Genomic DNA, 13722 nt, shown 5'->3' on the forward strand with positions numbered 1-13722 from the left:
TCTTACCTTGAATCAACCGATTAAAGGGTTCTAAACGAGATCCGTTAACAGCTTTGAAGTTGATATGTAACTTGAGAGGTGTGAGAGGTACCGGTAAATCAGATAAAGAAGGGTTTTATGCTTCTGCTTTCTACGTTATGGCTTCACAAGAATCATCCTAAAACCCTAGCTATTAATCTCAAGGCCATGGTTGATTTCTAATACTTCAAAGATTTACCTGAGAATCTGAGATTCTATTGAAGAAATGGTTGAAGGAGAAAACGATGGGAAGAAAACGAGAAATGTTATTCTACTGATTTAGATCGATTTGACAAAAGACATGGAGTTAACATTTTACCCCTTGTTTCTTTTAAAATAACGAATCAATGGGCACGAGACAAAAGAAAGGATAGGAATTATTTTGTCTTTTATATATGTTAGGCGGGTAAACGGGTAGGGTAGGATAATTTCGGGTTTTATCCGTCACCCTACCCATTTAACGGCGGATAAAATAGTGTTTACCCGTCACCCTACCCGTCAATGGCGGGTAGGATAGAATACGGGTAAAAGATTTGACACGTAGGATATGATGGCGGGTAAAGATAGGATATGTGCACCCCCTTATATATATGGTTCTGTTTGACGCTGTAATCCCTTATTATCAAGATTAATAAAATCTTTTACTATTTCTCTCAAAATCTTTCATGATATCGGAATCAGATTCGGATGAAAGGCTTCAATTATTTCCTTGTCAGCCTAACCTAGTTGGCTTTTAATTTGTGCAAGTTGATTTACTTAAGCTATTTGCCTTGGTTTAAATAATATTAATATTAATTGGATCAAGATGACATGCTACGTAAGGTGTGCCATGGTATCAAACCGATTCTGTCAAACGGGTTGGATGTCAAGGGGCAGAGGATACTGGACGCTAGGCACACCTATTACCTATACTGCTAGCTCAGCTCCTGATCTCATTTCTGTACATGTAATGTATAAGCCAAGTATGTAATGAAGCTTGTATTAGATATTCAAACACTAAATGCATGGGTAATTAAATACACATATTCTGGATAGTTTATTTATAGTTTTAGCCTTTTTTGGCACATATGTTGCATAATTTTTATTGCACAAATTAATACCGATAATCATACATCTTTAGTGAATGCTTATTTAGATTGCAAAGTATACAAGGTTCGCATCCATATCGACCGGAACTTTACGTTCATGACAGAAATTTAAGAGAGAATCAGCAATGCTTTTAGCAACGTTTAAGGACATAGTAAAAGATTCAGTCCCTTGAAAATCATTCTTTGATTTGTGTGCGTCTTCGAACTTTCTTATGCAGTTGTCATTTGGTTTCATACTAGTTAATGACAACTTGTCGATCAATTGTGCAAGGTTTTGATTGTCTCGCATTAAGCTGTCTTTGACTGATTTTCTTCTAAATGTCCATTCCCCTGTTTTCCAATTGAAACTATACAATGGAAGGAACCGATTACCGTAAATGGAAATGAACTCTAGAGCTGACAGTATGAAATCGAACTCTTCATTTGACATGTAATATGGGAAGCTGATTCTTGTCCATCCAGGTTTTACACCAAGGTAACCCTGCAGATGAAAAGGAACACAACATTATCAAATGATAGACAATAACAAGCCTTTTTGTATATAGCTGAAAATACCTTTTGAATGGTAGCTCGAAAGGAAAGGGAAAGATTCTCATCCACGCCAAGCAAATGGTTACCGTAGGGTGCAGCACAGACACAACCACCTCTAGCCTGAATACCGAAAAGGTCGTTGAGAAGCTTTGCAGCGAAAGGTCCATGTAAAGGCTTCCCTGACTCTCTTGACATAAATAGGCTTCTTTTCCTTTCATCTACAACTGCGGTGGTAGTGTGTTGGTATTTCATTTCATTTACTGCAGAAGATGTATTTCTGGTAGTTTTCGGGCAAATTAGAAAAGAAAGGATAGATAGTCTTTTAACTCTGGTATTCCCTAGTATCCATATGTTTGGATTTGGGAGGAGTCTCTTTAGAGCTTTTTCTATGTAACACTGCTCCTTATTTTCAATTACGCTGTAGCCAATGTAGTCTTTAATCCAAAATGCCAATGATGCTCTTATCTTTTGAATGATTGGTGGTGTACCGGAATCTTCTCTTCCTTCGATATCATCGTAGTATATCGTATCCTGCAGGTATTGAGCATAATATTATAACATGTACAAGTGAAATAAGAACTATCAAGATGAAAAAAGGTAGAGAATTGTCATGGGTTTCCGGAATATTACCTTTGCATTGAAGTCATTGACATAAGTGACAGTTCCCCCGCCACAAGTTGAAGGGGGAGATGATCGCAGCTCATATAAGGCCTTGTTCATCATCAGAATTCCTGGCGTCCCAGGACCACCAAGGAATTTATGCGGACTTAAGAAGATAGCATCGTACCCGTCAATATTGCCAGACCGCATGTCGATGTCCACATATGAAGCACTGCGTCAAAAACGAGACAATCCAAGTAAAAGTTTACTCCTTAATACACTTGGATATTCAAAAAGTAAATAACCTGTATGTATAGCAATGCACCTTGCTGCGAAGTCGAAGCATGCAAATGCACCATAGTTGTGAAGTAGACAAGTGATGGCACGCGTATCGACTATTATGCCAGTGACATTACTACAAGCCGAGAATGAACCTAACATTGGACGGTTTTCGGGCTTAAATTTCTCGAGCTGAAATCTCAAACTTTTCATGTCTACTAATCCATCATCATCTAATCCGATTTCTATAACTTCAGCTATACTTTGACGCCACGGAAGGATGTTCGAATGATGTTCATATGGCCCTACAAAGACTACCCATCTTTCTTCATTTGCTGTAATCTGGTCCTGAATAACTCGATCTCGGAGGACTGATGGAACCCAAATGCCCATTACTTCTTGTAATCTCTTAATTGCTGCAGTGGTTCCTGATCCGCAGAAAAGCAGGGCATCATGTACACTTCCGCCCAGGCCTTTCTTTATGTACTCTGTTGCTTCCTTGACCATTTTACTCGTCTTTTGCCCCACATAACTATCACTTGTATGTGTGTTTCCTGCTCAATGTAATAACTAAAATTAGTGACATAATACTTGAAACTTTCTAATATATCGTCCATTAATGCCATATGGAAAAGCTTGAGTATGTGAACATGTTATCGGATATCTTGCTTCAATCATAGAAGCCTATAATCTGAAAATCCAACTTCTGTCCAACAACAAAAAAAAAAAAAAAAGCTAGACCCAGCATAGGAAATTCCATGGTGATTGAGGGTCTATTCTATTTGCATGTGATTTCCACAACCAACGGAAAAAGTTACCTCACGAGAGAGTTCCCACGTAAACAATATTGGAACCCGATGCCCAACAAATATATACTCTTAGGCATTAAATTTGTAAGTTGGCATATCAACCATACAACACGTACAATAATGGCCTTCCTAATAATACTTCAATGTTGTTATCATCTAGAAATGGTTACACCAGAGATTTGCTACATATATTATCACTTTATCACCTGGTTCACTGACATCATGTTTGTTTTTTCCTCCATGTAGAGGTTAAACTCTATTAGCCTCTATATAGTGGTGGATCCCATTTATTTGGTGTTTGTTTTTTCCACTACCTCTACAAAGATAGAGGCAAATTTCTATCTATACAGAGGAAATCAAATAGCACCAATGAGGTGCTATCTTTGAGCCTCTACCTCTATTAAACCTTCAGATGACTAATATATCCTCGAACAAACTTATAATTCCTTAATTTAAAATCAAATAGCACCAAAAATAATTCCTTAATTTAAAATCTAAAATTTTACATGTTTCAAGAAAAGTGATACTTTTGCCCGTTTCAGAAAAAGGGATATTTTCGCGCTGTTTCAGAAAAAAGTGATATTTTGCTCCGTTGCAGAAAAAGTGACACTTTAGCCCCGTTTCAGAAAAAGTGATACTTCCCCCGTTTCAGAAAAAGTGATACTTTCACGCCGTTTCAGAAAAAAGTGATATTTTCGCCCCGTTTCAGAAAAAGTGATACTTTCGCATGCTTCAGAAAAAGTGATACTTTCGCGCCGTTTCAGAAAAAGTGATATTTTTGCTCCGTTTCAGAAAAAGTTATGTTTTTGCCCCGTTTCAGAAAAAGTGATATTTTTGCCCTGTTTCAGAAAAAGTGAAATTTTTACCCCGTTTCAGAAAAAGTGATATTTTCGTTCTGTTTCAGAAAAAGTTATGTTTTTGCCCCGTTTCAGAAAAAGTGATTTTTGCCCTGTTTCAGAAAATGTGATTTTTTTTTCCGTTTCAGAAAAAGTGATACTTTCGCCCGTTTCAGATAAAGTGATACTTTCGCCCGTTTCAGATAAAGTGACTTTCGCCCGTTTCAGATAAAGTGATATTTTTGATCCGTTTCAGAAAAAGTGATATTTTTACCCCGTTTCAGAAAAAAGTTATACTTTCGCTCCGTTTCAGAAAAAGTGAACATCTTTGGTTGTATTTTCTAATACATTTTTTTCCTTTTGGAATTTTTGAACATCTTTGGTTGTAATGGATATTCATGGATTTTTTAAATATTATAAGGGTAAAATGAGAAATATATAAAATTGGATACACAATATAGAGTTGTTAGATAGTGATCAAACAAACATGATTTTAAGAGAGATTACATAGTGATATTTATATAGATATAGAGGTAAACCTCTATATAAAACACTCTACCTATATAGAGGAAAAAACAAACGTGTTGTAAGAAACCAAAACTGGATTAATTAATATCTGTTTTATATCTATATAGATAACTAACAATAATTTTGCTTTCTTTGGTGTGAGTCAGACTCTTAACTGACTATTAAGCTCTTCCCAATTAATTACTGCCCCATTAATAAAAGTATTACCCCTCGAGACAGATTAGAGCAACTAATTAACGGATGTGAAATATGGATGCAAAAAGAGAAAAAAAGGAAGTGTAGAAATTACCGTAAAATGGAAGGACATTTTGAATGATGTAATTTTCAATGTAATGAAGAGATCTTCCCGAAGCAGTATGATCAGCATAAACTAATTTCCGTTTCCCAAAAGGTGTCTCAAATTCTAAATCATCTCCAATCACTTGTGACCTTAACCATCTCAACTTCCTCTCATTTTCATCATCTCCTACTCTATTCTCTTTATTAGTGTTATGGTTGCTGCCTTGCGAGTTCGACTCCAATGGCTGACCAGTATACCTGACCATAATTCCAAAAACAAAATCTCTATGTGCTCTTTTTATTGATTGACATAAATGAATAGAAGAAGAGAGGAAAAGAAGAAGACATTGAGTTCAAATAAATGAAGGTGTGGTATACTGGTATTTATACCTAGTGAAGTGATCTTATAGCTTGCTCGTGGTCATGGTCATGGTCAATGAGCGCAAAACATATATCAAGTGGCCCCAGACGAAATAGCTTTAGCCAAAAATGAATACTTGAATGCAACTCTGTGAGCGCACCGCATCTCTCAAGTACCTCGTATCACTTGGTATTATTTGTATTCCAAAACTGAGGGTCAAAATTTTTAAAATTGCTGACTAATTGGCAACAACTACAAAAAGTGCAATTTTGAACAGAGTCTTTGAAACTGGACTGTTAGATTGTCGATCCTTTTCCAGCTTACTTTTTCCTTTTCTTATCTGTGCCTGAGTCAGTGTACATGTGGCCTATCTTTTTATTGGTCGGTATACCGGTTGACATCCCCCTGTTCATGGTACATAATCTGTTAGCAAGTTGATTGTCTCACTTAAGCTGTTCATGGTACATAATCTGTTAGCAAGTTGATTGTCTCACTTAAGCTATGTGCCTGCTTCAGTAGTTTAAATAACATTGGATCAAAATGACATGCTATGTCATTTATTTACGATCTGGTCATAATCCAATAGCTTTGCATGGTATCAAACTCATTTTGTCAAAAAAGTGTTGGATGTCAAAGGGCAAATTGCACAAAGGGTTGCAGATCCATGCAAAAATCGTTGTTCATGAACCCTGATTTTAGGCATACTGAAATCTTGCTAGGCATACTGCATAAAAACAAAAAAGGTTGTGAAATAGCAAAATCAGATTATCCCTTAACCCGAATTTTTTTTAATGGCAAATCTGCCCTTTACGTATTAGTGTTAGTAATATTGATTAATGATTAAATATTTTGTTTAGTGATTAAGATAATTTTCAGAATTATAAAGGTTGTTTAGATGATTTTTTGGATCATGGTTCGGCGAAACAAGTTGAGGTTTCGGCTCACATCTATGAGCCGAATCTACCAATTGATGAACGGTTCGGCTCACTGAACTGTTTACTGCATGCGCCGAACCTATAATTTTCAATTCCAACCCTTTTGCTAGACACTAGTTCGGCTTATATGAAAGTTTCATAGTAAGCTGAAAAACATCCTGAATAGCCCGGAAAAAAAAATAATTACTGGTTCGGCTTATATTTTAAACAATTTGTTATTTTTTGGGTTAAAATATTGTTATTGGTTCGGCACATATTGAGAATATCGTAACAGCCGAACCTCGTAAATGTGCTAGGTTCGGCACATATTTTGATTATCGAATACGCCGAACCCCTATGCATCTCTATCTGTGACTAGGTTCGGCTTGAAATTTCATGAAAATTCATGTCGAACTGTTCATATACACTTACAGGAAGCTTTTGTGAAGAACAGTTCGGCTAAAAATGCAACTCAATTTTGAGCCGAACCCAACACTGTAACCATCATTTAATCGATGAAAAACAACAAATAGGAGATTGGGTTTGTAAAACTTACTTTCTTATCCTCATTCCCGGAGTTGGAGATGCAGTTGGTTCAATTTTTGGTTCAATTGGTGGTTGATTTTCAGTTTCTACACTTTCATCTTCAATTGGTTCTTCTTCTTCAATTGATGGATTAGAAGACGATTTGGTTTTCCTAGTCCCTGCTTTTCTTTGTACGAATCGTTATGTGGTTGAGTTTAATTGACAATCAAATTTTTACGAATCGATAATTAATCACGATGATGAATATTTTTTTTCGCAGGAGGGGGAAGAGTTCGGCTAGAGGAGGAGGAAGAAAAAGAGATGTTAAGGGAAACTGATTTTGATTTTTTAGAAAACTGATTTTAGATTTTTGTATTAAGGGTATATAGGTAATTGAACTACCCATAGGGTACCCCTTATAAGGTCACCCAAGATGGGACTATTGTTTTGTATGCCTAGAAAGATTTAGGTATGCCCAAAATCAAGGTTCTTCTTCGTCCATATGGAGTTCGTTAAACCCCGTGGATTTGGAACTCCTTTTAGCAGCCTTGTAAAGGATATTGGGCATTTGGGCCCTACTAAAATTTAATCTGCTTTTGGGGGGTAAATGTATTGCATTTGAAAAATTTCTAAGAAAATGTAACTACATCTTTTGTTGAATTAGGTTTAGCCATAAAATTTATCACTCAAATCATGATGAGTACATGACGTACAATGTGATGATTTCTGGTAAAGAGGGTATTATCGAGAAAAAAAAGAAGCAAATAGGGTATTACAATCTTCTTTGAGGAGTAATTTGACATATTATACCGCTCTTGTTAACTACTAGCGTAAAAGATGCTCCTAATCTGCACCCAAGACGTGAAGCCGCGAGGGTGGTGTCCCATAACTTCCATCTAAGCACGACGCTAAAACTCGAGATGAAACGTATGACTCAGGCTAGATGGATCATCTTGGCTTGGGAAGAACCGAAGAAATGTAAGATGAGGGTAATTTCATCTCATAATCAACTTGAGAGATATATACCAGATAGCTGAAGTGAAGTGGCAAGGGAAATTCATGGCAAAGGCATGGGAGGTTTCCATTCATGGAACTGTACGAAGTTTCTGTTTATAATAGACCCGTTGTGTAACCAGAATGTTTCTGTAGATTGGTGAAACTGTCTCACTCTTTTTTGAAGTTCCCATAAGATTCCAACAAATGCAGAACACGGTTCTGTTTCTGGACCATATGCATATAAGCATCTAATCTGTCTGCCACGGGCAATCATGGCATCTATCTCTTTATCTGAAGATAACCAGCCAGATAATAGAAAAATGAAAATCCAGTAATAATAGGTGATCAATGTTTGAATTAAGACAATAAGAAGTAGAACTGAAGACTCACCCGGAATTGATTCTAGGTATTCTAAGAGTTGAGGACCAATATGTGTAGATGGAAACTTGATTGATATCTGGCTGTAGTCAACGACATCCTGGAAAGGAAGTTCTACCTGATCGGATAAGATCACAGGGACGCATTCCTAATAACATTTAAAGAGCTTGTTTAGCGATTACATCCAAGTTTGATGTACATATATGAGCGAGAGACATACCACAAAAAAGGACTCGTAAAACCGCAAAGTCCACGATGATTCGCCGCGTGGGGCTAGGCAGAATTTTGCATTCCGTAAGTGTTCAAAATACTCTTTACGACCGAGTTTTTCAGGGCCACTGAACTTCAACTCTGGAGATTCCAACTGTTCACAAAATCAGTATACAAACTTCGGATGGAAAAATCACAATGATAGAAAACCAGAGACAATTTACTGTAATACGTTTGCCAGAATATAAATTTGCACCATGAGTGAATTAATACTGGCAGAAACGAAAAGTTTAATACTGTTCTATACCAATTTTCGCCACATAGCTAGATTGCACTTTCATTGTTGATGCTTCAAGTAGTTTTGAACCTAGCTATCACAAAGAACCTCTTGATTTTACATCACTATATATATATTAGACTATACCACCACAGAAAACTAAGTGATTTTACATCACTTTCATTCTTCCACATCTTTAAATAGTCAGTTCCGGTGAACATGCATCACTAGAAGCAATGATCTGCCAGATTTACTAAATTACAGCTCTATTAAAAAGAGACAGAAAACTTTTAAATTAGTAAATTAGAGGATTGGGGCAACTTCTACACATATTCTTGTTTGGTTCCTATTGAAGCATGAAACATAGTTACCTTTCACGGGAGGCGATAAAACTATAGTACAAGGTATAGACAGCTAATTAAAATACATGCAAAATCTAACATTTTGTAGAGATGACCAAGACTGTCAACCATATCACAACACAGCGGAACTGAGTGAGCAGGATGCTCGAAAGTTGAACTTAACAATCGATCTACCAATTTAAGTAACTTAAAATTAACTTTATGTGAGACCATTCAGAATGCTCTAACTTAACTTTTAAACTTTTTTAAGTTTAAGAGTTCAAACCTAAACTACTTAGGTGATCTGCTCATTAGAGAGATCAATTTCTGCCAAAAACAGTACGTAAAGGCGTGTGAGGGCTAAATTCAATTTTAACAACAAATATATATGTAAATTGTATAAGTGTAATAATTCCAAACAATTTATGTCAAAAGTTCATATCATAGGCATAAAAAATGATACAAACATGAGGATGTAGACATCAGCACACCTTATCTGGGAAATTCTTTGCAAGCTCAACCAGTTTAATACGGCCAATTTTTCCCTGAACCCGACCTAAGAAGTTTGCTAAAAACTTCCTCTTTGATAAGGGAAGAGGGTTGACTAAGCTAGCTCCATAGCTTGTCATACTATCATCAACATTTCCAGGGATAATAATATCTTTCCATGTATTAAAAGCACTCGTGTCTCTCTTATCCGTGCGATCCCCCTGTGTCAAAACACAAAAGGTGCGAACTATTATGAATTATAACGTTACAGGAACATATGGAAAATATACTTTAAAATTAACAGTATATAATCAATAGATAGTTCAACTTAACTAAAGACAAGAAACTGTGATATATAACTACCCAGTGCATGTTAATTAACTTGGAGTTTTACACGCTATTAACTGAAGGCTTCTCCAAGGTGCATAATAACTAAAGAAAAACAGTTAGGAACCTAATTTGGTCGCAAAACGACAATACCAGATAATGGAATTAACTTAACCAATTCTACAATGGAATCTCGCGTGGAAAGCAGTACAGTTTGTTTTAACAAAGTGCCGAATACATAGCTGAACATAAATATCTAAGGAAGATGGTTATGGCTCTATAAGAAACTGAACAATAATAGACGGCAACAAATCTAAGATGAAGGAAGAAAACTATTCAGAAATATTTATTTGATATTACTTGACCTTTTTCTTGTAAGTAAAAAAAAATGCAGTAAAGCACCTTAAAAACTGACACAATCAATAGCAGCTTTTACTTCTTATGAATTCTGGACTATTATTCCAGCTTAAATTTATGTTTCCAGGTAAATATTAACATATGATTCTAGAGCATTGAAAATGTACAAGTAAATACGCAGACTACCTCAGGAGTAAGAATGATGGATCGATTTAAGTATTTCGGCCAAGATCTGAAAATGTGAGCTCCGGCACCACTGTGTCATTCAAGAGAATAAACCATGCATCAATGCAAGAAAACCTGAAAAATGTAAAATGAAATAGACCACCAACACATGTCTTTGAAGCATTTTTAAAGTTTTGCATGATTAATGATAAAATCTCACAGATAACTAATCTTAGTTTCTTCCTCGGATCTCGATTTGGTTACTTATTCCTAAAGAAGAAAGAGTAGATTCAATTATTGATAGATAGTCATATGTCTGATATTTCCCCCTTGCTTTGCTGTTAGTTTTACGGATTCCTAATGTCATACTATAACATTCTCATTTTACTTCTTATAAAACCCAAAAAAGAATAAGAGAATGTGAAGTCAATAGAAACAAAAGCTACCTGGGGAAAACAAATATATGGTCGCGCCCACCTGATAATCGAAAATATGGCATTTGACTTAAAACCTGAATAAGAAAGAAAAGTCAAAAAAAGCAGGGATTTCTGAACCGAGCTTAGGATCATAAAACTCATGCCATAGGAAAGAAATGTGAAACCCAATCTCGTCTTTCAAGACTCCTAGCTCTAAAACTAAAATCTACAAGTCAAGCGAGTGGTTCAGACTTTCAAGGACAGTATAATAGGAAATTATTGTTAGAACAACTTACACAAGGACATAAAGGAAAGTTACCTTGACATATGTTGAGTTTATTTCTTTATCAGTCAGACCACCCATCATCCGAACACATTTCACATAAGTTGGAACAAAGAACAGATCCGCTTCCTGTTTCTTCAATGTGTGAAACCTTGACTTAAGGAGCAGCTGATGGATTTTAACCTATAAAATAAACCAATTAATCAAACAAATCCAAAAAGAATCCTACCAGAACCTCTTGTGAACAACATAAGATTATTTCGCAACATGAGCATATGGCCTCATAACAAGGTGTGTTATACAAGGTGGGCAATGGTAGAAGGGTAAAATTCTGGCACAATGTTTGATTGGGGGACACCTCACTGAAGGTTACTCTTCTAAGGTCGTAAAAGGTATCCAGGAGACTGATGGGTAGCATTTATTACGTAGATATTGCTTGGGACATGGATCTTACTTTTGAGAAACAGACTGACAAACCATGAAGTCAATGAAGCTGCTGAACTATGTCTGGACATGTCTGTAGTAGCACCCAGCGAAGAACAAGATTCAGGAGATGGACATGGGAGCAACATGGGGGTAATCACATTGAATTCCTGCTATAAAGCCTTAACAAGTGACATAACAAAATCTGGGTCCAATTTGCTTCAAGTAAAGTTCCAGTAAACCATTTCTCCTTCTGCTTTTGGTTTTTCTTTCCTTTTTGATCATTACAAATGGGTTTGTTATGGAGAAACTTTTGTAGATTTTATAGATAGTAACGAACTTCACAAAATACTGCCTCAATTTGTTCTTTTTTGATGCTTAACAAATGTTGATTCATATATGTTGTGCAGTTATCGTGCATGAGGTTACACGTACCATATCTCACTTGTCTATGGTTTCTTTGGAAACAGCTGAGAATAAGCCAATATCTTAATGCAATCAGTCTAAAGGCTTTAAGCTAGTAGCACTCTTGAGCCAATATCCTAGTACACCTATCGGCTCTAAACACGACTATATTTAACGTGTTTAATGACACAGAGTCTTAGGAAAGCCAAATTGTTTCCCCTTAAGTTATGATTAAAGGTGTCAGCAACATCATTTTCAGTTACCTTATCTTCTTCCACAATGGCATCAAATACACTATTCCAAAGCTCAGCCCAACACAAAGTTCAAACTATGTAGATAAATACACATAATACATGAAAAAACTCAAGTAAACCAAAAATATCTGCCAATCAGTGGAATACACATTGGTCTCTAGTTATAAACCTAATAAGCCGAATCTAGATGTAAGCTCACAACAAGACAAGTTTGCGTAACACATTATTATCTGTCGCTAGTCGTACTAAACTACAACACCTAATTTACACTAGCCAAACTTAGAAGTCCCAAATTCCACACTTTCCCTAAACATCAGAAGCCCAAGCATTTTTTTACTCTGGTGAATACTCTCCCAAAGTACATATTCAAACCTAAGAATTTCCGCACCGAATCATCGAGATTCAGACTTCCTTTCTGGAGTTATCACAAACCTTCAGATATTCCACTAAATATAAGATCAATATCCAATATGCGTTTTCTAAACAAACATTGAGAACTAAACAGCCACAGTACAGAAGTGAAATTGAAAATGTAGAGAATGAAGGTAGTTATAAGGTGATCATTACCCTGAATAAACATTGCATATAATGTTACTGAGACAAATCAAATGCTAAAAAAAAATGTATATATACAATTCAACCTAAATTCAAGAGATCAAAAATGAAGGAAAAAAAAAAAAATCAGTACCTGAGTTCCCCATTGGCCTTTCAAGCAAGAATCAACAGTAATTTTCCCATCTCTACCATACATCAACTCTTTAAGACCATCAATTTCATTTTCATCATAAACATAGATCTTCAAAGAAAGCTGATCTCCAAAACCTCTATTAGGCCAAGCATTAACAAAATAAAGATCTTGTGATGATGGTGATTTGCTGATAAAAGAGTTGGAAGAGTAATTATTAGGGCAAGATTGATTGAAAATTCTTGTAAGAAAGAATGTAACTGTAATTAGAATTAGGGCTAAGATTTGGTTTGTTCTTGTACATACTGCTTGATTATTTGATGTAAAGTTGTTTCTGGTTTTATTTGAACTTGCCATCATTTGATATACACTCCCTTTAATTCCTCATTCAATTCTTCCTGAACTGAGAGCTTTTTTAACAGTGGAAAAATGAATTTGGACTGAAATTGAAAAAATTGAGCATTATATTAGACATGCTTTGTCGGTTCCCTGTAAAGGACATCAACATTTGATTTGGTTGGGCCTCCTTTCTCATGTCCAGTAACTCGATACAAAATGTTTTGAGCTTTCTTCTGTCGGTTTCAAGATACCGAGAAGCTTATTCGCTTCACTCTTCATGATTTTTCGAGGTGGTGTGCCTATGTTCCTATCTAAGATTCTAAATGTTGTGTTTGCTGGAAAAAGAGTTTATTCATTTATTTGTTTTTTAGCCTATGCTCTTACTTCTTTGGATTGTTAATTTTTTTGTAATGCCTTGCCACTTGTATATAGGGTGTTTAGAAACCCATTAAAGAGTTGTAGAATAGGGAATTCCGAAGCTAATAAGTCGAAAAGGTGAAATTTAGTTCTAGAATATAACTTCAAGATGATTTTCCATAAACCCAAAAGTTAATCTTTTGTTAAGTAAATTATTTTCTTTTGCTTCTGCTTCTGCTATCCAAACGATAT

General features: G+C 35.7%; 2 protein-coding genes across 2 annotated transcripts; both read right to left on the reverse strand.

Annotated features, from left to right (window-relative positions):
* Positions 1-1027: 1027 nt before the first annotated feature.
* On the reverse strand, positions 1028-5325 carry LOC113288394 (probable cysteine desulfurase). The gene is made up of 5 exons (XM_026537416.1): positions 4979-5325; positions 2563-3070; positions 2268-2469; positions 1662-2168; positions 1028-1587 (listed from the first exon to the last, which is right to left on the reverse strand). Exons 1-5 carry the CDS (start codon positions 5232-5234, stop codon positions 1150-1152), a joined length of 1911 nt encoding a protein of 636 aa, XP_026393201.1. The 5' UTR covers positions 5235-5325; the 3' UTR covers positions 1028-1149.
* Positions 5326-7362: 2037 nt separating this feature from the next.
* On the reverse strand, positions 7363-13208 carry LOC113288395 (probable glucuronoxylan glucuronosyltransferase F8H). The gene is made up of 8 exons (XM_026537417.1): positions 12778-13208; positions 11044-11190; positions 10755-10819; positions 10330-10399; positions 9462-9680; positions 8363-8506; positions 8155-8290; positions 7363-8055 (listed from the first exon to the last, which is right to left on the reverse strand). The coding sequence occupies exons 1-8, from the start codon at positions 13132-13134 to the stop codon at positions 7826-7828; spliced, it is 1368 nt and encodes a 455-aa protein (XP_026393202.1). The 5' UTR covers positions 13135-13208; the 3' UTR covers positions 7363-7825.
* Positions 13209-13722: the final 514 nt, after the last annotated feature.

Source organism: Papaver somniferum, chromosome 6 (assembly GCF_003573695.1).
Source record: "Papaver somniferum cultivar HN1 chromosome 6, ASM357369v1, whole genome shotgun sequence".
Lineage (NCBI taxonomy): Eukaryota > Viridiplantae > Streptophyta > Magnoliopsida > Ranunculales > Papaveraceae > Papaver > Papaver somniferum.